We start from the raw sequence: 27,414 nt of genomic DNA, 5'->3' as shown, positions 1-27,414 counted from the left end.
CATGAGAAGGGAGCTCAGCACTGTAACGTAATGAAACGCTTGTCGATTATGTTACTGTGTAAGGCAGCAAGCTCGTAGATTCATTAGCATGCCAGACACAATGTTTAGTGACAATTTGTCCGTTTTTATGTTCTGAGTTCAAATTTCACCCCTGCAACCCATGGGTCTGTTTTGGGTCGTCATTGCTGGTGAGGGTTTTACGAGGTCAGAGTGAAAATCCTACATTAACCCCTTTCAGTCAGCTTTTAAGGATGATAAAATATATACTAAGCAAGAAGAGGAATTGGTATCATCAACTGTCCCCTCATCCGAATATGGAGCCTTATTCCCAGGTTATAAATCCTGATTATTATTAAGGCAGCAAGATGGCAGAACCATTAGCACACTGGACAAAATGCTCAACAGCATTTCTTTCTGCTTTACGATCTGAGTTCAAATTCCACCAAGTCTGACTTTGTCTTTTATCCTTTTGGGGGTTCATAAAATAAGTACCAATTGTGCACTGGGGGCAATATAATTGACAAACCCCTTCTCACAAAATTTCAGGCCTTGTGCCTAGAGTAGAAAAGAATTATATGACAATGTGATGTCGGCAATTGAGAACTGTCTTATCTTTAATTAGGTGATCTTGGACATTGCAAGGTAAGTGTTTTCTTTCTTTATCAATGATTGAATATAAAATTGTCAATTTTAGCTGATGGCACATCCTGCCATAAGAAGGTATCATCTCCAATGCCTAGGCTCAAAACAAGCCAAATCCCCGCTCAGTTTAGTTCCAGTGGATAATGTAAAGAAATCCTAGATACATTATGTTTGAAGAAGATGGGATGGTTATAAGTGGGCCATCTTTGATCATGGCTGCTCAATCAGAGATAACCTGGGGTTGAACAATATGCTGCCAAGTTTGCTAATCCTGATCTTTATACATCATCATCATTTAACATTTATTTCCCATGCTGGTACGAGTTGACGACATGATTTCAGGATTAAAATTGTAAACAAGGAATAAGAATTCTGATTGAGAGAGAGCTTTCTTCAGTTTGAAACTGAAAATGGGTGAAGCAGATATTTTCTTAAACAAGAATTGTTGTTGGAGACATGAATTGGAAATTTGTTATTTACTGAAACCCAATAGCCATATGAGGTGTAGTCAAAGAGAATCCAGCCTTTGGCCAGAAAACAATATTAAAAAACACACCATTTTGATTTAGTCTCCTTCAAAGTATTCACACATCTGCCAGCATTTCTGTCACTGCTGGAAGCATTTCTGGAAATCACTTTTTGGGATGTTGTAGAGCCATCGAATTTTGCTTAATGTCCTCTGTTGACTCAAATCTTCTCCCTTTGAGTGGTTTTTTTCTTTTGAGCTTTGGGAATAGTCAAGCCACATGGAGCCAAGTGTGGGGAGTAGAAAGCCTGACGAACAAAGTGGTGTGTTTTGCTTGACGCGGAATGCTTGGATGACGTGGGCAGAATAACCTGACTAAACTGACCCATGGCTGATTCCATCTTCAACAACAATCTTCTCAATAGTCCCACGATGGTCTTCATAGATTATTCCTTGAACCTTTGCAATCATTTCGTCATTTCTGCTAGTCAATGGTCTGCCACAATGTGGCTCACTGTCCACTGATGTGTGGTCATCTTTGAACCAGTTGTACCACTCTTTTATTTGTGTTTTCCCATACCATCATCTCCAAAGGCCTTCTGAATCTTTTCAATAGTCTGGGCTTGCGTATCACTAAGTTTTTGATAGAATTTGATTGAGTCTCTTTGCTCTATGTGTTTGGTCATCTTGACACAAAAAAGAAAAATTGCACAGCACATTCTTCATGTGTACTCAATGCATCACTGCAGGCGAATGGCGCTACCTACAGGCACAACAATTTTGAGGCATGCTCAGGAAGGACTCGGTCACCTAATACCCATGTGGATTTTGCTCACACATAATTATTTTGTGCAAAAATATCAAGCTCAGATACTTTTTGACTACACTTTGTATATTAAATTATTTTAAGACTTTACAATGTCAAACTGATGAAATACTCTGATCAGATTCCTGAGAGTGGGAAGAAAGTTTTGAGAAGAGACAGTACTTACACTGGGATTATTTCTTTTGTTCTTCTTGGTCAATATTCAATGATACAACATTCTCATTGAAATTACAAAGAATAGAGACTTCCAGTATTTCAAAAGACTGTCAAGCATACTTATATTTTCCCAACTGGACCAGAAGCTGTAATCTAATTTATTCAAGATAATTCTCCAAATCCATTTGCAGAAGATATCTTCAACTTGGTTTAAGGAATCATACTTCTGCAGCAGTGATAAGCTATGGCACTTGTTTGTTGATGATCCAAGTCAGACTACCATTTTGTAAGAACAAATTCTATATATGCCCTAAAGACTATTTTCCTCATTCTTATTGATAGTTGCTTATGTGACAGTAAGTCTTTGATGCCACCAAAAGCAGCCTCCGCTTGTCTAATCCTTGATCTAATTATCTTTTATGATTTTTTTCCCATCCAATGTAATGATGGTTCCCAAATGTCTAACTCTAATGATTTGTTTCAAGGCTGTTCCATTAATTCTTAAACTGCAAATTGGTGATTCTTTCTCTGAGATTCAGTATTTTTTTTTCATCTTTTATTTGTTTCAGTCATTAGACTGCAGCCATGCTGGAGCACCACCTTAAGTAGAACGAATCGACCCCAGGACTTATTCTTGGTAAGCCTAGTACTTATTCTATCAGTCTCTTTTGCCGAACCACTAAGTTATGGGGACATAGACACACCAACATTGGTTGTCAAGCGATGGTGGGGGAACAGACTGACACACATTATATATATATGCACACACACATAAAGTGGGCTTCTTTCAGTTTCCGTCAACCAAATCCACTCACAAGGCTTTGGCCAGCCTGAGGCTATAGCAGAAGACACTTGCCCAAGGTGCCATGCAATGGGATGAACCCAGAGCCATGTGGTTGGTAAGCAAGCTCCTTGCCACACAGCCTAATCATTCACTATCTCATAGCTTTGCAATTTCAATGATGTAATTGTTTTATTTGTAGAATGGCATTGTAGGACAGGCATGAAAGGCCAGATCTGGTGGGTTTTTAAAAAATAAACCAAGTAGACTATTTGGGCTGGATATGACTGGTTTGAATGCTGAAGCGACATAGGCCAAAGGGTAGAAAGCAAGAATTGTAAGAAAATAAAGATCAACTTTATTCAAAGTATTCTTCAGATAATTAAACAAATTAAATCAAAACGAGTTTATAAATTTGGTGTCAGTTACAAATAAAGTGGAACATTTGAGTATTGGAACAACATTCACTCACCGAAAAAGTAACTGCTGCTTTTTTTTTTAATACTCTTTCAGAATTATTTTCTCTGATTTATAAAATATGCATACATTGCCAAACTAGGAAAAAGCTTTTTATTAAAAAAAAAAAATGGTAAAAGAATTAGTTTTGTTGAGAAAGACAAACTAAATCATACAGAATTATGATTCTTGCATCACTAATATTTTGGGAACAATGAAATCTGTTTTACACCAAATTTCTGGTATTAATATCCATTAATTCACTGAAAGCCTTCCTTTAAGTCTAGTTTGGCTTTGTAAAATATTCAGAGTATATTCTCAGTTAGAATATGAAAATGTCCATGTGATCAATGATGTGTTAATCAATCACTGAAATTCTTTTTTTTAAAGCATGTATGTAATAAACAGATATTTTTTTTAAAGTTATCGAGGTCATGAAAAAGTGATGGTGTTCATTTAATCACCTGAAGATAAAGCATCATGAGATAAATATCAGATTTTTTTTTGTCTTTTAGTAAAAAATAGTATTTTTTAAAAAATAAACAAAAACTTTTAAGTGAAATCAAATAAATGAAAATAAATTTGTAAATTAAAAACCTAACCGTGATAGGAATGCAATAACATTTGAAAACGAAACTAAAAAGTCTCAGACAAATTTGTTCTATTTTATGATACATTTTGGAAGAATTTGTGAAACTTTTTGTCATGGAATTTCAGAACACGTATGTCAATTTCCTATTCAGAATGTTGTCATTATCATGGCCTTGGGTCTAAGTCAGTAGTAGTATGGGGGCATGTGCATACACCTGACAGGTAACACCCTTGCACCACTCGGGCAACACCCCTGCAACCCATGGGTCTGTTTTAGGTTATTATTAAGGCAGCAAGACGGCAGAATCATTAGTACACTGGACAAAATGCTTAGCAGCATTTCTTTCAGCTTTATGATCTGAGTTCAAATTCCACCAAGGCCAGCCTTGCTTTATATCCTTTTAGGGTTCATAAAATAAGAACCAGTTTAGCAATGGGGGTGACATAATTAACTAACCACCCTCCCACAAAATTTCAGGCTTTGTGCCTAGTTTAGAAAAGAATTATTACAATTAATCTCATATTTTCGAGTGTTGATATATAAGCACCAATCAGGTATTAGAGACAATTTAACCTACTCTGTCTAGCATGCAATTTTCCAATCTTGTACCAATGCTGGAAATTATTATTATTGAGTGAGAGAGCAATGCATGCCATCAAAGTGACACTGGGGTAAAATATACAAAGCCCAGTATACCCATCATAACTACCTGTCTGATAAGGGTACACTAGGCACATGCATCACAACCATATGTGTGTGACATGATCTTGTAACAAGATAAACAGCACATGACCTTGCAGGTGGGGCCCAGTTAGAATTTTCTTCTGGTCAAGTAGCCTATCCTATTAAAAAAAGGGTCATTGAATAAAGTTTGTTTTAAGGATGATGAACAAAACACCCATGTTTCCAGAGGTGAATTATTCAAACCTCAAAGAATTCCTCTCACTATATGGCCATGATGCTCGTGATCAGAGATGCACATACTATTACCACCATCATTATTAAGGGCAATGAATTGGTAGAGTTATTAGCATGAGACAAAATGGATTGTGGTATTTGCTTTGGCTCCTCAGTTCTGAGTTCAAATCTGGCTACGGTCAACTTTACTTTTTATTCTTTCTGTGTCTATAGATAAAATACCAGTCATGTACCAGGGTCTCAATTTTATTGACTAACCTTCCTCCAATTTTTTGATTTTGTATGTTCATACTAAAAACAATAATCATTATTGACTCTAAATTGTTAGAAAGAGAGAAATGCTGAGCTAATTGCCTCACAGCATTTAACTGTTATCTATATTGTTTTATTCTTCTATGTTCCAGCCCTAAGGCTGTGGCCATGCTGGGGCACTGCCAGTGTTCTTTTAAAAAATAGAAACTGATATGGAAAAAAAAAATACAAATAATTCTTTCTAATTTTGGTACAAGGAAAGGGAGAAGGAAGTTGATTACATGGTACTTTCATTCTTTGACCCCCCCCCCCCGAAAGAATGAATGGCATAGCTAACCTCAGTGACATTTGAACTCGGAACATAATGGGTTGGAAGAAATGCCACCAAACATTTTGTCACACTAATGGTTCTATCAGTTCACCACCTTTAACAATAATTTTTTCACATTGGCAGAAAAAAAAAAACCCCAAAGAAAAATCAATTTCTAGAGAACTATAAATGACTGAATTAACCTCCATATACTTTTGGTCCTTTTGCTTCTTCTGCAGACCCACAAGGGATTCAAGGAAATCGTGTTCAAGTTATTTGTTGTGAAAGAAAAGGTAAGTGCCATTATAAGTCAAAATAATATTATTCTAAACTAGTTTCTTAGAAGCAAATATTAAATTTTTACACCATAAAGAATTCCCAGCAAATGGTAGTGCTGAATCACATTACAACTTCAGAATGGTTTCAATTTACAATGCAGAGGGATGATTCTAAATACCGTTTTTGGCATTTAGTTTGATGCGGAGCAGTGCAGCCATTTCTATCACCTGATGAAAAAGAATGAAAAGTTCCTTGCAAAAAAAAAAAAAAAAACTCAAATCATTTGTGCATCACTTTCAAAACTTATTTCACTGAGGTCCGAAGCTTTGTGATTGAATTCGGCAGGAGGAAGTTACTGCCGTGTGTGTATATGTGCGTGTAGGTGCTTGTGCCTCTCCGAAAGAGAGAGAGAGAGAGGGAATTATGGATGTCTACATGTGTGTGCTTTATATATATATATATACATATACACACACACACACACACACACACATACAATTGCAGCATGGAAGGTGTTTATAAGCCATTTAAGAAACACGCAGGTCGCGGTTTCAAAGCGACGAAAATATTTTGACAAATTAAATTTAGATGTTGAAGCGAATCTAACGGTTTTTGTGTGTTTCTTAAATGGCTTATAAACACCTTCCAAGCTGCAATTGTTTTCATTCCTGCACATGATCTCAGATCGGGTCACTTGCTATGCAAGTACATCTCCGTAATATATACATATATATAAAAATCTCACACACACCACAGACACAAACTACTTATGCACTCAAAGTACATTCATGAATCTCTCTCTCTCTCGCTTTCTGTGTGTGTATGTGTGTGTGTATATATATATATTTGTGTATTATATACATATATGCTTGTGTGTATATCATCATTTAACGTCCACTGATGACAGTGATGTGTGCGTACATATACATCCTGGGCCAACGATTGTAATATTTTGGCTGCTCTTCATAGAATTGTTAATGTTTCAGGATAAAGTTTAATGCTTAGATTCAGTGGCACCACAAATTCCTCCAGTCTCACTTTGTTTTGTTTTCTCACTTTGCATAAGGCTTGATATAATTACATCAAGTAAAACATATTCTGTACATGATTATCAGTGAACCATTTTGAAAAGGTGTGAAGCAAGTTTATGGCAGACTCCATAGGAATCAAAGTCACAAAATTCCCATTCATGCAGGAATGAATGTAGCTAGACTGTCCATTTTAAAATATAAATATCCATCACCAGGAAGAAAAACTGATTTTGTGTTTTATTCAAAGGTTTGCGAATCTGGCAAGATCTTTCCGTGTCACAATACCACACACCTGAAAAAACAAAGGAAAAGAAAATTCAGTTATCGGAAACCATAATGTTGCATCAGCTTTGATTTTCATCATCATTGTTTAACGTCTGCTTTCCATGCTGGCATGGGTTGGACGATGTGACTGGGGGCTGGCAAGCCAGGAGGCTGCAGCTTGATTTGGCAGAGTTTCTACAGCTGGATGCCCTTCCTAACGCCAACTGCTCTGAGAGTATAGTGGGTACTTTTTACATGCCACTAGCACGGGAGCCAGGCAGACAGCACTGGCAATGATCACACTCAAATGGAGCTTTTTTTTACATGCCACCTGCACAGGACCAGTCAGGCGGCACTGGCATTGACCACGCTAGCCATAGATAAAAGATATCACAGAATAGAGTTTATAGTCGTGCAGAGGGTAGGACAACCTCCGTAGTGCTGGTGCCATAAACAATACGCATCCAATACACATTGTTAATTTATTGGCATTACAAAGGGGATTCGACTATAGGAACAATGCCAACATTTGATGTATGAGTGGGGTTAGTCAGCTAACTCCTTTAAAAGGATAGCAACTCTGAATAAGAACCGATTCAAACTATAATCAATTCAAGCCAGGTGCGCATGAAATGTGGATGTATGACAATAACAATAATGAACACTTTTAAAACACGGAATCATCTGAAAGATAACAAAAACAAACAGATTCACAGTTAGTTCTTCATCTATAAACAATTTAGTTGGTATTTGTTTGCTTTTTTTTTTTTTTATATATAAACTGCTGTTGTGTAAAAGAGTTTTGTCAGACAAAATGAACTTAGCTATGGTTCACTGTATTTTTCATATATTATGAATGCAGATATTGCTGGCCGTCATTACCCAAATACTGAACAGTGTGGTAGAAACATTCCTCACACACAATTTGATCTCAAGGCCCCAGAAAGAGCCACGATACATTGTAAAACCACATGATCAAAGATAGAATAATGCAGAGACAACAAAGTGTATATTATCTCCGCCATGACCCTCTACAATAAAGTGAAGACAGATTTCTGGTACAATTTTGCAATATCAGGTAAGAATTTACTTCTCAAGGATACAACTTTCAATGATTTTATCTCCAAGAATTGCAGACAAAGGAAATTTCAGGTTTTGCTTTTTCTAATGCAAATAATTTAAATTTAATTTACTCCCACTGCGTGGCACCTTGGGCAAATGTCTTCAACTATAGCCTCTGGCCGACCAAAGCCTTGTGAGTGTATTTGGTAGACAGAAACTGAAAGAAGCTCGTCATGTGTGTGTGTGTGTGTATGTGTACGTATCACTTGACAACCGATGTTGGTATGTTTACGTCCCCGTAACTTAGCAATTCGGCAAAACAGACCAATAGAATAAGTACTAGGCTTACAAAGAATAAGTCCTGGGGTTGATTTGGTCGACTAAAGGCAGTGCTCCAGCATGGCCACAGTCTAATGACTGAAACGGGTAAAGAGTAAGGCAAGAAAAGTAGCCTTCAAGTTGAATTTCAGTATTTTATTTTATACATAGGATTTATTTAATCCAATATAGGATTAAGAACATTCCTTTAATATTCAACAATGTCCAAGTGAATAGAATATGAATGAAATGTCTTGGTAGATAGATTACATTGGTCAAAAACAGAATTTCCATGGGAAAGGAACAGGGGTGGACCAGAAAGTACTTTATTTAATCCCTATTTTCAAAATACCTTCTGATTTTTCATTTGTATGCATAATTTTTGAGATGAACTTAATTTTTCTAATAATTAAATTTCAAATATTTTATATTTAAAAAAATATTTACTCAGATCATTGCTGCTTAATTAACATGCCTTCAGAATGAAAAAAAAAATTCAGAACTTCTGTAATGTTTGTGACTGTTCAATAACTAAGACACCAAAGGATTTTAAGATCATCATCATCATTTAACGTCTGCTTTCCATGCTGGCATGGGTTGGACAGTTTGACTGGAGGACTGGCAAGCCAGTAAGGCTGCGCCAGGCTCCAAATCTGATCTGGCGAGGTTTCTACTGCTGGATGCCCTTCCTAACACTGGAGAATGTAGTGGGTGCTTTTTACATGCCACCGGCATGAGAGCCGGTCAGGTGGCACTGGCATTGACCAGATTCAGATGGTGCTTTTTGTGTACCTCCAGCACAGGAGCCAGTCAGGGGAGGGGGGACTGATATCGACTACGTTTGAGTGGTGCTTTTTATGTGCCGCTGGCATGGGAGCCAATCAAGGGGCACTTGCATTGACCCCATTCGGATGGTGCTTTTTACGTGCCACCAACACAGGAGATGTTCGCTAAAATAGTGACATTACAAACTGCCGGCAGTAATGCATACTCAGAAAGTAGTTTAAGATCCAACTATTGGGCAAGTTTCTTACTTTTCCTTTTTAATACATCTGATATCAAAATGTAAGTTTGAGTACTAAAAAAAACAAGGAAATTTACTATAGTAAATTATTCAATTGAATATGTTGCAAAGATTTTTTTAAATACAGTTATTATGAAACTTGTTCAAATATATATTTCTTTATTACCCACAAGGGACTAAACATAGAGAGGACAAACAAGGACAGACATAAGTATTAAGTCGATTACATCGACCCTAGTGCGGAACTGGTACTTAATTTATCGACCCTGAAAGGATGAAAGGCAAAGTCAACCCCGGCGGAATTTGAACTCACAACGTAATGACAGACGAAATACCGCTAAGTATTTCGCCCGGTGTGCTAACGTTTCTGCCAGCTTGCCGCCTTATGGTAAGCTCCACGTATGGACATTCCATCACACAGCTTTAATCTTTGTTGCACCATTTTATTTCTTATTCCTAATCTTTGTGATTTCAGACCTTCTTTTTATAGTTGGTCTGGAATGTTCACTACTAACAACTAAATGCTACATGAATTTTTTATTTTTTTTTTTTCTGTAGAAATTATAAAGGCAAAAAAGATTTGTGGGGCATTTGATTTAATAAGAAGTAAGCTTACCTGATGTTCAGCATTTATAACTGTAACGTGCCGCAAGCCCAATGCCCGAAACAGCCGGAAGATTCGTGAGTATGTTGCACACTAGAAGTGAGGCATTGAAATAAGAAACATTTAGTGACAAATTAAAACAAAATTGGCTTTGGTATCAAATCTGGTAATATTAATATAGTAGCATAATTGCATATACTGTAACGGGAAAGGCAAAGAGGGGAGGAGGAGGAGAGAGAGAAAAGGATGTTTAGCAGAAGGGAATAATGAAAGGGTGAGACGTAGAATAAAAGGAATGCTGTAATGTTTATATGGTCAGGTGGTTGGTTGAAGAGAGAGGAAGCAAAAATGACGAAGAAAGAAAAGTGTTTAATGGAGAGAGAATGATAACGGTGAGAGGAGGAAGGGAAGATTACAGACATACAAGAACTATAGTAGCCATTATTATGGTGGTGGTGGTGGTATATGTAGGGATGTTCCTTAATGAAGCTGGATACACAAGAATATAGGTTTTTTACTGAACTATTTTTTTTACAAAATATTCATGCACTTCAGAGTAATTAATTGTCGTCTGCTAAACGAACATCTCATATTTGTTTACCTATAACAGTGGTTCCCAACCCTTTTATTTAAGAGTTTTCCCATGGACCCCTTTTAATATGCTTAACCTTATGTATGTGTGTGTGTGTGTATATATATATATATATATATATCAGGAATGTGCTGCCTGGGTAAGCAAGGTAGGCAGTGCCTACCCTGAATAAAATAGATCATCAGTAACATTTTCCTTTTATGGCAAAATATGCACCTAATGCCATAAAATTATGAAGGTTACTCTGAATACTCTGCATAAAATGCAAAATATTTTACTTTTTGTACATTAGGTAGGTATAATTTGCCCTGGCCTTTCAATCTCAGTATTTAAGCTAAGCATGATATTGCTGTAGTACACGTGCTGCGTACATTCCTACAACACTGTTGTCTTTACGCGCTATAAAGGCAGAAGTAAATCAGCCTTCAACTCAATCACATGCCTGTATTCCACTCCATAAACATCACCAACTGCCTACCTTGAGTAATTACTGACGACACATTCCTGAGATATATTTATATATACATATATAGGTTATGAGAGGTAATGCTGAGTAAGTGCTATGGATAGACTATAGTTAAGCTCCAGGTTTAGTGATTATGCAAATGTGGAGTCCAACGCAGGTCATATATTACCATGCATATATATATATATATAATATATATATATATATATAAAATTAACAGAATGAGATAAAAATCGAAGGCTGTAAAAGATTTTGGAACATTTATAAAGAGAAGGTCTTACAGATGTTTCCGGGATATTTTATATATCCCTTCATCAGAGATGGTGCGAGACAATGGTTATGCTATAGTTATTATAAATATATGAAATGTCTGTGAGTGTGTGTGTGTATATATATATATATAAATATATATGTGTGTGGAGGTGCAACAGACTCGTGGTCTTAGGATCGTGGTTTCGATTCCCAGGCCAGGCATTGTGAGTGTTTATTGAGCGAAAACACCTAAAGCTCCACAAGGCCCCGGCAGGGGGTGGTGGCGATCCCTGGTGTACTCTTTCGCCACAATTTGATCTCATTCTTTCTTCTGTTGGCCTGCTCGCTTAGCCAGTGGGGTAGCGTCATTTAAAGGCTAAAACAATGCGAAGCACATTGTAACCAGCGATGTGTAGCAACATCTGATAGCCTGGTCGGTCACGGTGATCACAGTGATATATATGTTTATATATATATATACATACATACACACGAAATTTTGAATTTAGTTCATGGACCCCCCCCCCCCAGTACTACCTTTTCAGACCCCAGGTTGGGAACTACTGATCTACAACATTATTGGAAGCCCTGTATGTAACTCAGTAACTATGAAATAAAATGGAAGACATAAAATTTAGATTATTTATGAGACAATTGACTGATAAACTATGGAAAGAGGCAACAATTATTTGTAAGACAAAGATTTGATAAATATTCTAAATTAAGTACACTACAGAAATAGGCACAGGCATTGCTGTATGGTAAAAGTTTGCTTCTCAATTACATGGTTCTGGGTTCAGTCCCACTGCATGGCACCTTTGGCAAGTATCTTCTATACTAGCCAAGGGCCAACTAAAGCCTTGTGAGTCGACCTGGTAGACAGAAACTGAAAGAAGCCTGTGTTGTGTGTGTGTATATATATATATATGGGCATCTTTGTGTGTGTTTATTCCCCGTCACCACTTGACAACCCGTGTTGGTTTGTTTACAATCCTGTAAGTTAGTAGTTCGGCAAAAGAGATCAATAGAGTAAGTACCAGGATTTAAAAAAGAACAACTACAGTGGTCAATTCACTTGACGAAAATTCCCCAGAGCAGTGCCCCAGCATAGCCACAGTCTAATGACTGAACCAGATCCTTTCACAAGGCTTTTGGTCTGTCTGAGGCTATAGTAGAAGACACCTGCCCAAGGTGCCACACAGCTATGCTTGGCACATGGAGAGAGAGAGAAATGTGATGATGATGAAATGAGACAGCATTATCTAAAATTCTACAAAATATTCAAAGAATTATGTTCTTTACAAACTCATGCTCAATCATTGAAGAATTTCTTTTTCTGTGCATTTTAAATTATACATTTGTTTTCATTCACAAAACTTCGTTAAATTGTTGTGAAAATTTTATCTAGAAAATGGGGAAAAAAACTATTGTGAATGAGAAAAGTTGAGAGAGCTCCAATCATTTAAGTTGCTTAACTTGTCAGAAATAGCAGCAAAAATCTTCATCACACTACACTCTATCTTAAAAGGGGAAAGGATACATTAGAATCACACTTCCTGAGAAAAAATGTGGGTATCTTTTAATCAGAGTTGATCTGGAGCTAAACAACAACAAACACATTCTTTTCTACTCTAGGCACATGGCCTGAAATTTTGGGGGAGGCAGCCAGTCAATTAGATCGACCCCAGTACACCACCAGTACTTAATTTATCAACCCTGAAAGGATGAAAGGCAAAGTCAACCTCAGCGGAATTTGAACTCAGAACGTAGCGGCAGACGAAATACCCGTTTATTTACTACCCACAAGGGACTAAACACAGAGAGGACAAACGGATTATATCGACCCCAGTGCGTAACTGGTACTTAATTTATCGACCCCGAAAGGATGAACGGCAAAGTCGACCTTGGCGGAATTTGAACTCAGAGCGTAGCGGCAGACAAAATACTGCTAAGCATTTCGCCCAGCGTGCTAACGATTCTGCCAGCTTGCTGCCACAACAACAAACATATTACCTGGGAAATAATATGTCCTGGTCCCAAACAATAAATGACCAATTACACAGATGGTCACTCATGATTGGACAAGAATAAGATGAGAGGGATGTTAATAGTACAGGTGACATTACGAAACTAATTGTAATAATAGTGATATAGTAGCTGCTGAAGTAATGATCAACAGCAGTCCATCTATGACTAGCTCATCGTCACATTTTTAGAAACAGTTTAGAACAACATAGAGCAATGGTTCTTCAACAAGGGCCCATATAAAATTTGAGGTGGGGGGTCCACACTAAAAAAATAGTAATTTTGGGATGTAGAGTAGTACATTAAGGGCTCATCAAAACATTTTGCTTTTTTATGCATTTATTGTAAGATAGAGGTTTCGTTCTCTAATGTTTAACATAGTTTAACCTGCACGAGTTAGTGTGTGCAAAGTAAAAAGGAATTTTGAAAGAAATGTCTATAGAACTAGTTTTTCAATATCAAATGGTTAAGGAGGTTCACCAGAATAAAACGGTAATCAAAGGCGTCCATAGGTAAAAAAATGGTCGAGAACCACTGACGTAAAGGAAATTACGGCTGCTATTTCCAGCAGGTTGAGCAACCACTTAAAGGTCTCACATTTGCTTGCTGTGGTGGTAGCAGTAGTTGAGATCAGGGAAGTGTTGTTAGGGTACACAGCGAAGGTTACAGCAGAGGAGTCAAACGGGGATGGTGGTAATGATGACAATGGTTAATGCCAGTGAGAGTAGCATCAATGACAATAAGGATGATGGTGAAGTTAATGGGGGGGGGGAAGTAATAATCGTGTAATTTTATTGGGGACAGCAACAAATGGTTGTAGAGGTGACTATCAAAAGAGAGAAGACCCATGTATAGCACAGGGATGATAAAGATTGTTAAATTGGTTAGAGAAGGCAAAGATGGTGTTTAGTGATTAAGGCGGCGAGCTGGCAGAAACGTTAGCATGCCAGGCGAAATGCTGAACGGTATTTCGTCTGCCGCTATGCTCTGAGTTCAAATTCCGCCATGGTCGACTTTGCCTTTCATCCTTTCGGGGTCGATTAAATAAGTACCAGTTATGCACTGGGGTCGATATAATTGACTTAATCCGTTTGTCTGTCCTTGTTTGTCCCCTCTATGTGTAGCCCCTTGTGGGCAGTAAAGAAATAGGTATATAGTGATTGTTGGGAAAATGTCAGCAGTGGTGGCCATGGTGATAGAAAATGAAGTAAAACGACAGTGGAGATTGAATGAAAAATAATAAAAAGACCAAAAGAAACAAAAAAAAAAAGCTTGGCAGTTACACTTCATTCATGATGTCTTATCAAATATATTTGCATTTCATTCATCAAAAAAAATTTAAGAATGAAAAAAAAAAATCAAAAAAAAATCAGAAGGGGATTGAATAACTAAAACTGCTTTCTAACACAAAAGAATTACTTAATGAAGAGATGTAGAATGCTGTTTCGCTCAGCTTCCAACAGCAATCTAGTGCACAGACATTCCATCACACAAGACGGCATCTTACAAGCTATTTTCAACTGATATTGATAATGCAATTTCAACATCAGTGCAAAGGTATGGTTGTGTGTATGCGTATATATGTGTGTGTGTGTGTGTGTGTGTGAGTCATCAAATCTGTTAGTGTTGCACCAAAGTTATTGATCTTTTACGCCTACACTGTGAAGATGTACTGTGTTCCTGTGGGAACATCTTTCAGACTGGCAGATGAACACACACACACACACATACGTTCAGCTTAAAAAAGAAAAAAGTAAAAGAGAATGTATGTGTGTATATAAATGCGTGTGCACATACATATATATGTATGTATCTGAATATGTATTTACAAGTATAATGCAAGATCTGCAGATATTTTTTTGCATGAAGGTTACAGATATTTTTGTCTGCATGTCGATAGGTTTACCCACACGCATACACAATTACATACATATACACATAAGGTGTATTAATAGACAGATATAAATACGCATCTTTTTACACTTGCACACAAAAATATTTGTTCGCACTGTTCATTTATAGTTGAATCTTTTGGCTAGTTAGGAGGCTGCAAACAAAAGAAGGTCTCTTGTCTAATAAGGTTAAATTCACTATGGTTATATATCAGAGAAAAATTTAGAGCAGTAATAAAAATATTGATTTTTACTAAATTATGAAATCTCAGGACTTCACTCCTACTACTATCACTGCCACCTGTGAAGTCATGGTGTTGATGCCTTTCTCTAATACATTGATGTAATGGAAAACTGAAAGTGATTGCAACAGTATATCAAAACTGAGCCACAACTTCAGTTGCCATGGTATTTGTCACGAGAACTTTTAAATAACTAATGTCTTGTACGAGTGATAAAATCTAAGATTTTTGAAAGACAAACTGGAAATGAGAGGTTGCAACAAACCAAAGATAATTGGGGACGTTGTAATCAAATGGAAATAACTATGAACCGAAACCAACTCTAAGCACTACATGGAGGGTCAACAGCTTGTCGAGTATTCTATAAAGGGTCATTTTTTTGTGACTCTTTTACTTGTTTCAGTCATTTGACTGTGGCCATGCTGGAGCAGCGCCTTTAGTCAAGCAAGTCGACCCCAGGACTTATTCTTTGTAAGCCTAGTACTTATTCTATCAGTCTCTTTTGCCGAATCACTAAGTTATGGGGACGTAAACACACCAACATCAGTTGTCAAACGATGTTGGGGGTGGGGAAAACATATACACACGCATATATGTATGTATATATATATATGTATGTATGTGTATATATATATATATACGACGGGCTTCTTTCAGTTTCCATCTACCAAATCCACTCAGAAGGCTTTAGTCGGCCTGAGGCTATAGTAGAAGACACTTGGCCAAGGTGCCACGCAGTGGGACTGAACCCAGAACAATGTGGTTGGTAAGCAAGCTACTTACCACACAGCCACTCCTATGCCTATAGGTGTTCATAATAATGATTTGTTAGTGTTTCGCCCCAGGACACATATTTGCTTTGACCAACCAGTTGGGTTATTTTTTTTTTCGCTATCATTCTCAAGTATTGGAATGGTGTCCAATGGAATGATAATTTTGTATTTATCTGTTGCAAACCTTACTTTCAAAACATTGAATATTAGAATCTAAGATAGCCAACTCCTTGATCTATAATAATAATAATGCTTTCAAATTTTGCCACAAGGGCAGCAATTTGGGAGGGTGTGGTGAGTCAACTACATCAACCCCAGTACTCAGCTGGTACTTATTTTGTTGACTCCAAAAGGATGAAAGACTAAGCTGACCTTGGCAGAAAGACACATGAAATGCCGCTAAGCATTTTGCCCAGCAATGCTGAAAATCACACCAGTTCGCTGACTTAATAATAGTAATAATCTTTAGGCACAAGGCCTGAAATTCGGGCATAAGGGGCCAGTTGATTAGATGGATCCTGAAAGGATGAAAGGCAAAGTTGACCTCAGTGGAATTTGAACTCAGAACGTAAAGACAGATGAAACACCTATTTCTTTACTACCCACAAGGGGCTAAACACAGAAGGGACAGACAAGGATTAAGTCGATTATATCGCCCCAGTGCATAACTGGTCCTTAATTTATCGACCCTGAAAAGATGAAAGGCAAAGTCGATCTCGGCGGAATTTGAACTCACAACGTAGCGGCAGGCGAAATACCGCTAAGCATTTTGCCTGGCCTGCTAACGTTTCTGCCAGCTCGCCACCTTATAATCATCATCATCATCATCATCATTTAATGTCCACTTTCCATGCATAGACATATATAAATTTAGATAATAAGGGTAGAAATTGATATTAATTAGATTAATAACAATTTAAACCAGTGGTCTAGCATATTGGACGGTTTGACTGAGGACTGGTGAGCCAGAAGGCTGCACTAGGCTCAATCTGATCTGGCAAAATTTCTACAGCTGGATGCCCTTCCTAATGCCAACCACTCCGAGAGAGTAGTGAGTGTTTTTGCATGCCATAATAATAATAGTTTCAAATTTTGGCACAAGGCCAGCAATTTTGTTGGAGTTGGGTAGTGGATTACATCAACCCGAATGCTCAACAGATAATTTATTTCATTGACGCTGAAAGAATGGAAGGTAATATTAGGTCCTGCATAATTAGAACTCAGAACACAGATGAAATTCCACCAAGCATTTTGTCCAGCATGCTAACGATTCTGCCAGTTTGCTTCCTTAATAATAATAATAATAAAATGATTTCATTTATTTGCCACAAGGACAAAGGATGAGGGGAGACAATACACAGACTGCCAAAAAGTGTGGGGATTTACATATAATGCAATTATAAAATTAAAAAAAAAATTATTTTAAAAAATTGGGTGGGGTAAGTATACACTGAAAAAGAAGGGATATGTACATAGTATGCGACAAGTGAAAAATAATAATCCTTTCCACTAAAGGCACAAGACCTGAAATTTGTAGGGAGGGGACTAGTTGATTACATCAACCCCAGTGTTTCACTGGTACTTAATTTATTGACCCAAAAAGGATGAAAGACAAAGTTGACCTCGGTGTCATTTGAACTCAGAATGTTGCGGCAGATGAAATGCTGCTAAGCATTTTGCCTGGTGTGCTAACGATTCTGCCAGCTTGCTGCCTTCAATAATAATAATAATAATAATAATAATGGCTTCAAATTTTGCTCCAAAGGCAGCCATTTTGAAGGAGGGGATGTGTCGATTGAGTCGACCCCAGTGTTCAACTGGTACTTAATTTATCGACCCTGAAAGGATGAAAAGCAAAGTCGACCTCGGCGGAATTTGAACTCTGAGCATAGTGGTAGACAAAACGCCACTAAGCATTTTGCCCAGTGAATAATAATAATAATGATAATCCTTTCTACTATAGTCACATGGCATGAAATTTTGAGGGGGGGGGGACTAAAAAGAAAAGTTAGCTACAGTGGAATTTGAACTCTGGCTATGAAGAACAGGAAGAAATAATGCTAAGCATGTCCAATGTGCTAATTATTCTACTAGCTCGTTACCCTACTACTACTACTAACAACAACGACCCTTTCTGCTGTAGGCACAAGGCCTGAAATTCTGGCAGAGGGGGCTAAGTCAATTACATTGATCTCCAGCGTTCAACTGGTACTTATTTTATGTAACTCAAAGAAATGAAAGGCTAAGTCAACCTTGGCAGATGGACAGAATGCTACTTCTTCCATTTCTTTCTCACAAGAACGCTGTTTCTGAAATTCTCTGCTTCCCACAGTTTGTTTCTTCAGATCATCTTACAAAATGTTAACATTGAATATCAACCAATTAATTATTTACATTTGACAGATATTTGTCCTCGTCTTGTTTGTTGTTAACGCAACGTTTCGGCTTATATACCTTCCAGCCTTCATCAGGTGTCTTGGGGAAATTTCGAACCTGGGTTCTCATTCCTAAGGTATTTTTCGATATAATTATAATTATTATTATTCGGGTCACTGCCTGGAATCGAACTCGGAATCTACTAACCCCAAGATGCTGAGTTATGATAATAACATCAAAAAATACCTTAGGAATGAGAACCCAAGTTTGAAATTTCCCCCAAGACACCTGATAAAGGCTGGAGGGTATATCAACCAAAATGTTGCTCCAAAGGCAGCCATTTTGAAGGAGGGGATGTGTCGATTAAGTCAATCCCAGTGTTCAACTGGTACTTAATTTATCGATCCTGAAAGGATGAAAAGCAAAGTCGACTTCAGAGTTGCTGAAGCATGGAATAAACTGCCTGCGTCAGTTGTTGACTGCCATGACACTGCATCCTTTAAGGCCCTCATGCTTTCCGAAATCCGTCGAAACTACACCTGATTATATATACACTTTCGATGAGTTGTAGTGCACCTGAGCACTGTACACAATGTTTATTATTATTAACAACAAACAAAATGACAAATATCCTTCAAATGTAAATAATGTACATAATTCCTCATCTCTTAAATATAGAACTGTATCAACTAATTAATGTCAGACGACCTGCAAAGGTCAAAGACACTGACCCTTCCACTTGATTAAGAAAACAACAACAAAAATGATTCTGAGCTGTTCATTCACTTCTGAAAGCCCCCATCATTTCACTGACTTCAACAGAAATAAAATTTTCCTCTAGGTAATTTACTAATGGTTTTCACATCACAGAGTCTTTTTTAAACATAATGGTACAAAGACAATAATGCCGCAACAAAAAATACTTAAGATCCTGATAGAATGCCAAATAGAACCTGCCAACCTTTAATCGTCTTGTCATGTTTTAAGTCTGTGAAAATTTGCTTTTGTAATACCAACACACAAGAGATATACCAAAGCCAAAGCTTTGAAGTATAATCGAATAGCCTTGCTTAGAATCAACGATAAGGTTATAGAATTGACAATCCATAAAAAAAAAAAAATAATAATGATAAAACGATTTGGTTCCTAGCTAAATCTCAGCAAACTTTCACACCATCCACCCTGAGACCTGGAATAATCATTAGAAAATGTGTTGGCAAATAGTTTTGTGTGATAGCTCTGGATATCAAAGGAGCTTTTGATGAATTTTGGTACATTTGAACTTATTTAAGCTTAAGTACCAGTGAGCTAGATGAAGAAATAGTTCTCCAGCAATAGAATTACTTTAATAGAACTATTATGATTGATCTTACAAGTCAGTATTCCGATGTGGTGTTGTTTAGTCCTGATCAGTCATGATTGAGCAGAATTAGAATCAGCATTCCAGCTATGATCATCTCATCTTTTATTCGGACATAGTGTATCAAAGATCGTGTAAGCTAATGTCTCCTTCTTCTAAGGTGGTAGGGTGTAATTTGAGTAACATTTGGCTGCTATTTCTAGAGAATCAGAATCTCCTTCACTGATTAGAGTCTGACTTATCTATCACAGAACTCAATATTTGATCCACTTCTGCTGATTGCCTCCAGATATAATTTTACTAAAATAATCCAGGAGTATTCTGTTGTGTCTGGGGAGAATCATTCTCTTTTGGTGCTTTATAATTTAACACACACACACCAGTAAGATTTCCACTTATTTCTTTTTTTTATTTTTCTAAAATTTTCGTTACGTCTTGCAACCTTTTCAATAGTTTTGACTGTCCATTACTCACACTGCATTCCTTTTTGTTTGTGCGCATGTGTAGATCAGTGTGTGTGTGTGCCTATACATGCATGTGTGTGTACATGTGTGTGTATGTATTTTGCATATTCATGTGTTTGCATGTGTGTGTACCTCTGCCTCCTTGTGTGTGTTTTGCAACTATGTACTATGATTGTATGTATGGATGTGCATCCCCATATGTGTGGACATGTGTCTCTATATGTGTCCTTGTTTGAAGAAAAGTGTGTGTGAGTATATATATATATATATGGTCATGTGTTTCAGTTTCCATTTGCATATGGGTGCTTGTCTGTTCATATAACCTATGTACCTATCCGTCTGTATGTTGGTCTGTTTACTTTTATATCCATATGCTTACATACATCTGCATATACACACCCACACATACATACATCTATATATATATATATATACACACCCCCACACATTCTCTTCTGACCCACATTTGATCAAGTTGGGTATCAGTTTTAACAATCTAACCAACAATAGTAAATTGTAAAGGTCACAAATAATCATCATCATCATCATTCAACATCTGTTGTCCACGCTGGCACATGTTCGATGGTTTGACTGGGTTGGCATGCTGGAAGGCTGCACCAGACTCCAGTCTGATTTGGCATGGTCTTCTACAGCTGGATGGCCTTCCTAATACCAACCACCCCAAGAGTGTAATGGGTGTCATTTGTGTGACACCGAGATGCTTCTATGTGCATCCGGCATGGGTACCAATTTGCGTAATGTCGGTACTTACCATGATTGTTATTTTGTTCAGCTTGATAGGTTTTCTCAAGCACAGCATAATGCCAAACATCTGTCATTGCCGGGGTTCTCAATCCTAAGGTATTTTTCAATGTCGGTGGCACATAAAAACACCATCCGAGCGTGGCCGTCTGCCAGCCTCGTCTGGCACCTGTGTCGGTGGCACATAAAAAAACACCATCCGAGCGTGGCCGTCTGCCAGCCTCGTCTGGCACCTGTGTCGGTGGCACATAAAAAACACCATCCGAGCGTGGCCGTTTGCCAGCCTCGTCTGGCACCTGTGTCGGTGGCACATAAAATCACCCACTACACTCTCGGAGTGGTTGGCGTTAGGAAGGGCATCCAGCTGTAGAAACACTGCCAGATCTGACTGGACTGGTGCAGCTTTCGGGCTCCCCAGACCCCAGTTGAACCGTCCAACCCATGCTAGCATGGAAAGCGGACGTTAAATGATGATGATGATGATGATTATTATTATTATTCAGGTCACTGCCTGGAATTGAACTCGGAATCTTGGGGTTAGTAACCACTATGCCCCACAGGCATATGTTGTAGTGGATAATAATATAGTAATAATAACATTGAAAAATACCTTAGGAATGAGAACCCAGGTTTGAAATTTGCCCAAGACACCTGATGAAGGCTGGAAGGTATATCAGCCGAAACGTTGTGTTAACAACAAACAAGATGAGAACAAATATCCATCAAATGTAAATAAAATACGAGAGCTACACCTAAACACCTGAATGTATGAAAACACATTTTTCACGATTTATCTTGTAGTCTCCGCTCACTTATTTTTTCTAACTACATCTATAAACACTTTATCTTGAGAAAATACTTCTCATTTATAATCAAGTGTCAGATTTTATATGAAAGAGGAAATGTAACTGAATTCCAGTTATATATATTTATTAAATTTATAAACTTTATTCTGAATTTGTTTAGTCTTGGTTAGCTGGCAAGATTTGTTAGCATGCCAGGCAAAATATTCAGTGGTATTTTATCTTACATTCTGAGTTCAAATTCTGCTAAGGTCAACTTTGCTTTTTATCCTTTCAAAGTCAATTAAAATATGAACCTGTTGAATACTGAAGTCAATGTAATCAACTTACCTCCTCTTCCAAAATTGCTGGCCTTGTGCTAAAATTTAAAACCAATACTCACTAAATAATTTATTGGTAGAGGGGAACCTGTGGTGGAGGAAGACATGGGATGAGGTGGTGAAGCATCATCTTTGAACTTTGGGCCTCACAGAGGCAATGACTAGTGTTATAAACCCAAACTCGAATATCAAAGTTTAAAAGGTTTTAATTGACAAAAAATACAGCAATATACAATACAAAGATTGCTAAATTGTAAGCAAAACCAAACTTCAATGCAATAAAATTTTTATGCAGCGAGTTGCTACATTCTAGACTACTAAAATCAACGCTGAGCACATCGTCTGCAAACAGAACAGAACTCCGTGCAATCACACTGCAGGCATATAACAGCAATTGAGACAATCAAAATCACGTGATCAAAACTAAAATCACAACAACTAGCGACCGAGACTTTTGGTAATATGCTGTGCTTGCAAAGACCTGTGAAGCCTAGTGAAATCATTGTTGTGGCCATTGTCATGGTCACGTAAGTGGCACCCATGCTGGTAGCATGTAAAAGGCACCTTTATAGTGTTGGGCCTCATGGAGGCAAAGTGGCTGATGCCGGTGGCATGTGAAAGGCTCCTTTCGAGGGCTGGGCCTCACAGAGGCAATGACTGAGATATTTGGTTATGTTGTGCTTGAGAAAAAGACCCATCAAATCAAGTAAAATAGTAGTCGTGCAAATGGCACCTGTGCCAGTGACATGCGAAAGCACCCATTACACTTGGAGTGGTTGGCATCAAGAAGGGCATCCAGCTGTAGAAAACAATGCCAAATCAGACTGGGGTCTGATGCAGCCTTCCAGCTTGCCAGCCCTGGTCAAAACTGTCCAACCCATGCCAGCATGAACAATATCATCATTATCCAATGTCTTAAATACAGGTTTTGTCCCTGTTAACGGGGGTGGCCAGATCTACTTCAATGCCATAGCAACTGGGGAAGGCAGGTGCAGCCCACCCAAATCTTTGGGCTGGCTGGTGCCCATTCTCCTTTGTTATCATGAGGCTTTTTTGGAGCTGGATTTTCTATGGAGAGCATGCCCTTAATTACTCCCAACTTCAGTTTCTAGACATGAGTGGCCCTGAGACCAAGGCCACTACCATGATTTTTAAGAAATGTGGTCAAAAACTAGCTCAGGTAGGCAGGGACGCTACTCCCTGAGACCCCTTTTGGAGCCCCCATCAACAGATGCTAAATGATGATGATGATGATTAGTAAATATAGACAAAGAGCAACTGGGAATCCAATGATCAAGCAGTGATAGGGGACAAATGCAAAGACACACACACACATGTGATAGGCTTCCACAGTTTCCATCTATCAAATTCACTCACAAAGTACAGGACTATAGAAGAAGATCCTTGCCCAAGATGTCACACAATGGAACTGAACCCAAGACCTGGTAGTTGCAAAGCAAGCTCCTTAACCACATTGCCATGCCTGTACCTTGTAACCACATCTTTAGAGATGAGAATTGCAACCCAACAAGACAAAACAAGGGGAGAAAACATATTTTGGAAATTGGAATTAAGAGAAATTAATTAGCAAACAGACATCACTGGTAACTTTGTCATATTCAGTCACTGTAATTAAAAGAGCCAGTCACAAACTGATTTTTTTTCTCCATTTAAAGAAGAAAAAAAATCTATAATGGGTTTTGATTGAGGCACGAGAGCAATAATTTTAAGGGAGGCAGGATTAATCAAAGCCATTGACCCTAGTATGTGACTGGTGCTTTATGTTATCAACCCTTGAGGGTTTGAAGCCAGAATGTAAAGTGTTGGGGCAAATGCATCATAGCATTTGGTCTGACATTCTAATGATTCTGTTGGCAAGTTAGCAGAATGGTTAGCATGCCGGGTGAAATGCTTAGAAGTATTTTGTCTGTCTTTACATTCTGAGTTTGAATTCCACCAAGGTCAACTTTGCCTTTCATCCTTTCGGGGTCGATAAAATTAAGTACCAGTTGTATACTGAGATCGATTGAATCGACTGGCCCCCTTGCTAAAAATTTCAGGCCTTGTGCCTAGAGTAGAAAAGATTCTAATGATTCTGCTAAATATTAATAATAATTCTGAAATTTGCAGGGAGTAAGTCGATTACATCAACCCCAGTGTATAACTGGTACTTATTTATTCGAATCTGAAAGGATGAAAGGCAAAGTTGACCTTGGCAGAATTTGAACTCAGAATGTAGTGGCAGACAAAATATCACTAAGCATTTCGCCCGGCATGCTAATGATTCTGTGTGCTTGCTGCCTTATTAATATTAATAATGGTTTTAAATTTGGCACAAGGCCAGAAAATTTGGGGCAGTGGGCAAGTCAGTTACAACGATCCCAGTGATTGACTGGTACTTATTTTATCAACCCCAAAAAGATAAAAGGCAGGATTTGAACTTGGAACATAAAGGTGTATAAAAAGCAACCAACCATTCTGCCAGGCATGCTAATGGTTCTTCCAGCTCACAGCCCAAATAATAATAATAATAATCCTTTCTAGTGGGGACAAAAGGCCTGAAATTTTTTGGGAGGGGACTAGTTGATTACATCAACCCCAGTATTTCACTGCTACTTAATTTATCAACCCTGAAAGGGTGAAAGGCAAAGATGACTTTGGCAAAATTTGGATGACAATAATAATAATGATAACTAATAATTCTGTTGTGTCTGGAGAGAGTCATTTTCTTTTTGTACCTTATAATGTAACACACTCTGTCAAGACTATTGAAAAGGTTGGAAGATGCAACAAAAATTTTAGGAAAATAAAAATAAGAAATAAATGGAAATTTTACCAGTGAGTGTGTTAAATTATAAGGCACAAAAAGAAAATTACTCTCCCCAAACAACAATATGCTTCAACACACGAACTCATATAAAGAATCTTGCAAACCAAATCCGAAAACGAAAAAGATAAATGATAACTTACGTCTGATACTGTATATGCACCAGGATTCATAAAGCTGGTGAGATCAATGTGCATTTTCCGTTCGTTTGATGAAATATTGATTTTCTGGTAATGAGAATAAAATGGCTAATTAAATATCATTCCTCATATTTTAATATTCTTGTTTTCATACATCTCCACTGAGATGCCCTTCTTGGATACTGATTCAACTTTAAAAAAAGAAAAATGCAAGAAATAAAAAAAGTAGAAACATCTACAGGGCTTGGATCTTTGTTGGTTACAACTATGAGTGTTCCAGTTGAACAGATCAACAGAACAGCCAGCTCATGAAATTAAATAAGCTAGGCTCTCCACAGACTTGCATACCATTAAACCATTCATTACCAACCTGTCCGCAGCCAGCTGAAACATTTTTAGACTCAAACGATCAACCCAGCCAAAGCCAGCCAAGTGAACCCATTGACATTACAACCAAAGTTGTACGTCTTGCATATAGGGAAAATGAATTGGTAAAGTACAAACATGTTTGGACCTTGTCACCTTGTACTTGTGTCACAGCACTGGCCAAGGTACGTTACTCTGCACACCTCAGTTTGCTAGATTAACAAGATTCTCTAATTAATAAACCGATATGAAACGATAACGAGTAAGACTAATAACTGACCATGAAAACAACTAGATGCTCTAACCAAATACAGATTTGAATATTTGGGTCATATCAAAAGAAGGATCTTTTGACAGGACAGTAATCCCTCGCCATTTCACGGTTCACCTGTTGCGGCTTATTATTTAAGCTTACATAGATTCCTCCGTGGTGGTGTTGGGTATTTATAATAAAAGAAATATATACAAATTATAAAAAAATATATATATACACAGTACAGTACAGTTTGTACTTTGTGGATTTTCGCCTATCGCAAGGGGTTTTGGAACGTAACACCTCGTGATAGTCGAGGAATTATTGTATAGCACTTTGAAAACTAGAATAAACTAATATCAACATCGATTCCTGGAAAATAAAGCTGAATAAAAAAAGGTTGCAAATAAAAACTTACATGAATTGGTTGGAAGCGAGGATATTCTTCTCTGAAGTCTTTATTGTGAAGATTCCTGATTGTGTGGAAAAGGTCCTCTCTCTCATTGAAAGCCTAGAAAAGTCAAAAACAGAAAACTGACAGAGTATAGCTATGAGTGAAATGTATATTGGTTTTATAAAATTCAGATTGAGGATGCAAACCAGTCTATAGATACAGCTCTGTATTTAAGAGATGAGGAATTATTTGCATTTGACGGATATTTGTCCTCATCTTTGTTGTTAACACAATGTTTCGGCTGATATACCCTCCAGCCAGGTGTCTTGAGGAAATTTCGAACCTGGGTTCTCATTCCTAAGGTGATTTTCAATGTTGTTATTATTATTCAGGTCACTGCTTGGAATCAAACTCGGAATCTTGGGGTTAGTAGCCTGTGCTCTTAACCACTATGCCATATGCCCGTGGGCATAATAATATCGAAAAATACCTTAGAAATGAGAACCCAGGTTCGAAATTTCCCCAAGACACCTGATGAAAGGCTGGAGGGTATATCAGCCAAAACATTGTGTTAAACAAAAACAAGATGAGGACAAATATCCGTCAAAGGTAAATAATGCAGTCTATACATATTTCAAACTCTTCTAGATAGGCGAGGATAGAGTAAGATTCTTTAATTCTTTTACTTGTTTCTATCAATGGACGGTAGCTATGATGTTATACAACCCTGAGAGGCTTTAATCAATCACATCAAACTAAGTACATTATGTTGCAGTCTAGAATGGATCCTTATCAATCTTGATTGATGAACTGCTAAGTTACTGGGCATAGACAAAAAGCATCGTTTTTCCAATAGAATCAAACAAATAGGTGGACACTTACAAATATCATCATCATTTAATGTCCGTTTTCCATGCTGGCATGGGTTGGACGGTTTGATTGGGGACTGACAAACCAGGAGGCTGTGCCAGGCTCCAATCTGATCTGGCAAAGTTTCTACAGCAACCACTCCAGCATGGGAGCCAGTCAGGCAGCACTGGCATCGACCACATTCGGATGGTGCTTTTTACATGCCACTGTGGGGGTGCTGGCTGGCATCAACCACATTTGGATGATGCTTTTTACA

At 37.8% G+C, this 27,414-nt stretch overlaps 1 protein-coding gene across 2 annotated transcripts in view; it reads right to left on the bottom strand.

The window, feature by feature from the left end:
• Window positions 1-6,641: 6,641 nt before the first annotated feature.
• Window positions 6,642-27,414, bottom strand: part of LOC115232332 (H(+)/Cl(-) exchange transporter 7) — an 89,497-nt gene continuing 68,724 nt past the window's right edge. For both annotated transcript variants that reach the window (XM_029802160.2, XM_029802161.2), the window contains exons 21-24: window positions 26,313-26,405; window positions 25,279-25,362; window positions 9,994-10,074; window positions 6,642-7,001 (exon numbers count right to left, since the gene is read on the bottom strand). In XM_029802160.2, the coding sequence (XP_029658020.1) occupies window positions 6,951-7,001; window positions 9,994-10,074; window positions 25,279-25,362; window positions 26,313-26,405 (309 nt within the window). In that variant the 3' untranslated portion in view covers window positions 6,642-6,950. The remainder of the gene's footprint in view (window positions 7,002-9,993; window positions 10,075-25,278; window positions 25,363-26,312; window positions 26,406-27,414) is intronic.

This window comes from Octopus sinensis, linkage group LG2 (genome assembly GCF_006345805.1).
Source record: "Octopus sinensis linkage group LG2, ASM634580v1, whole genome shotgun sequence".
NCBI classification, from domain to species: domain Eukaryota; kingdom Metazoa; phylum Mollusca; class Cephalopoda; order Octopoda; family Octopodidae; genus Octopus; species Octopus sinensis.
Note: the sequence above shows the minus strand (reverse complement) of the source record. Positions and strands in the feature narration are given on the sequence as shown.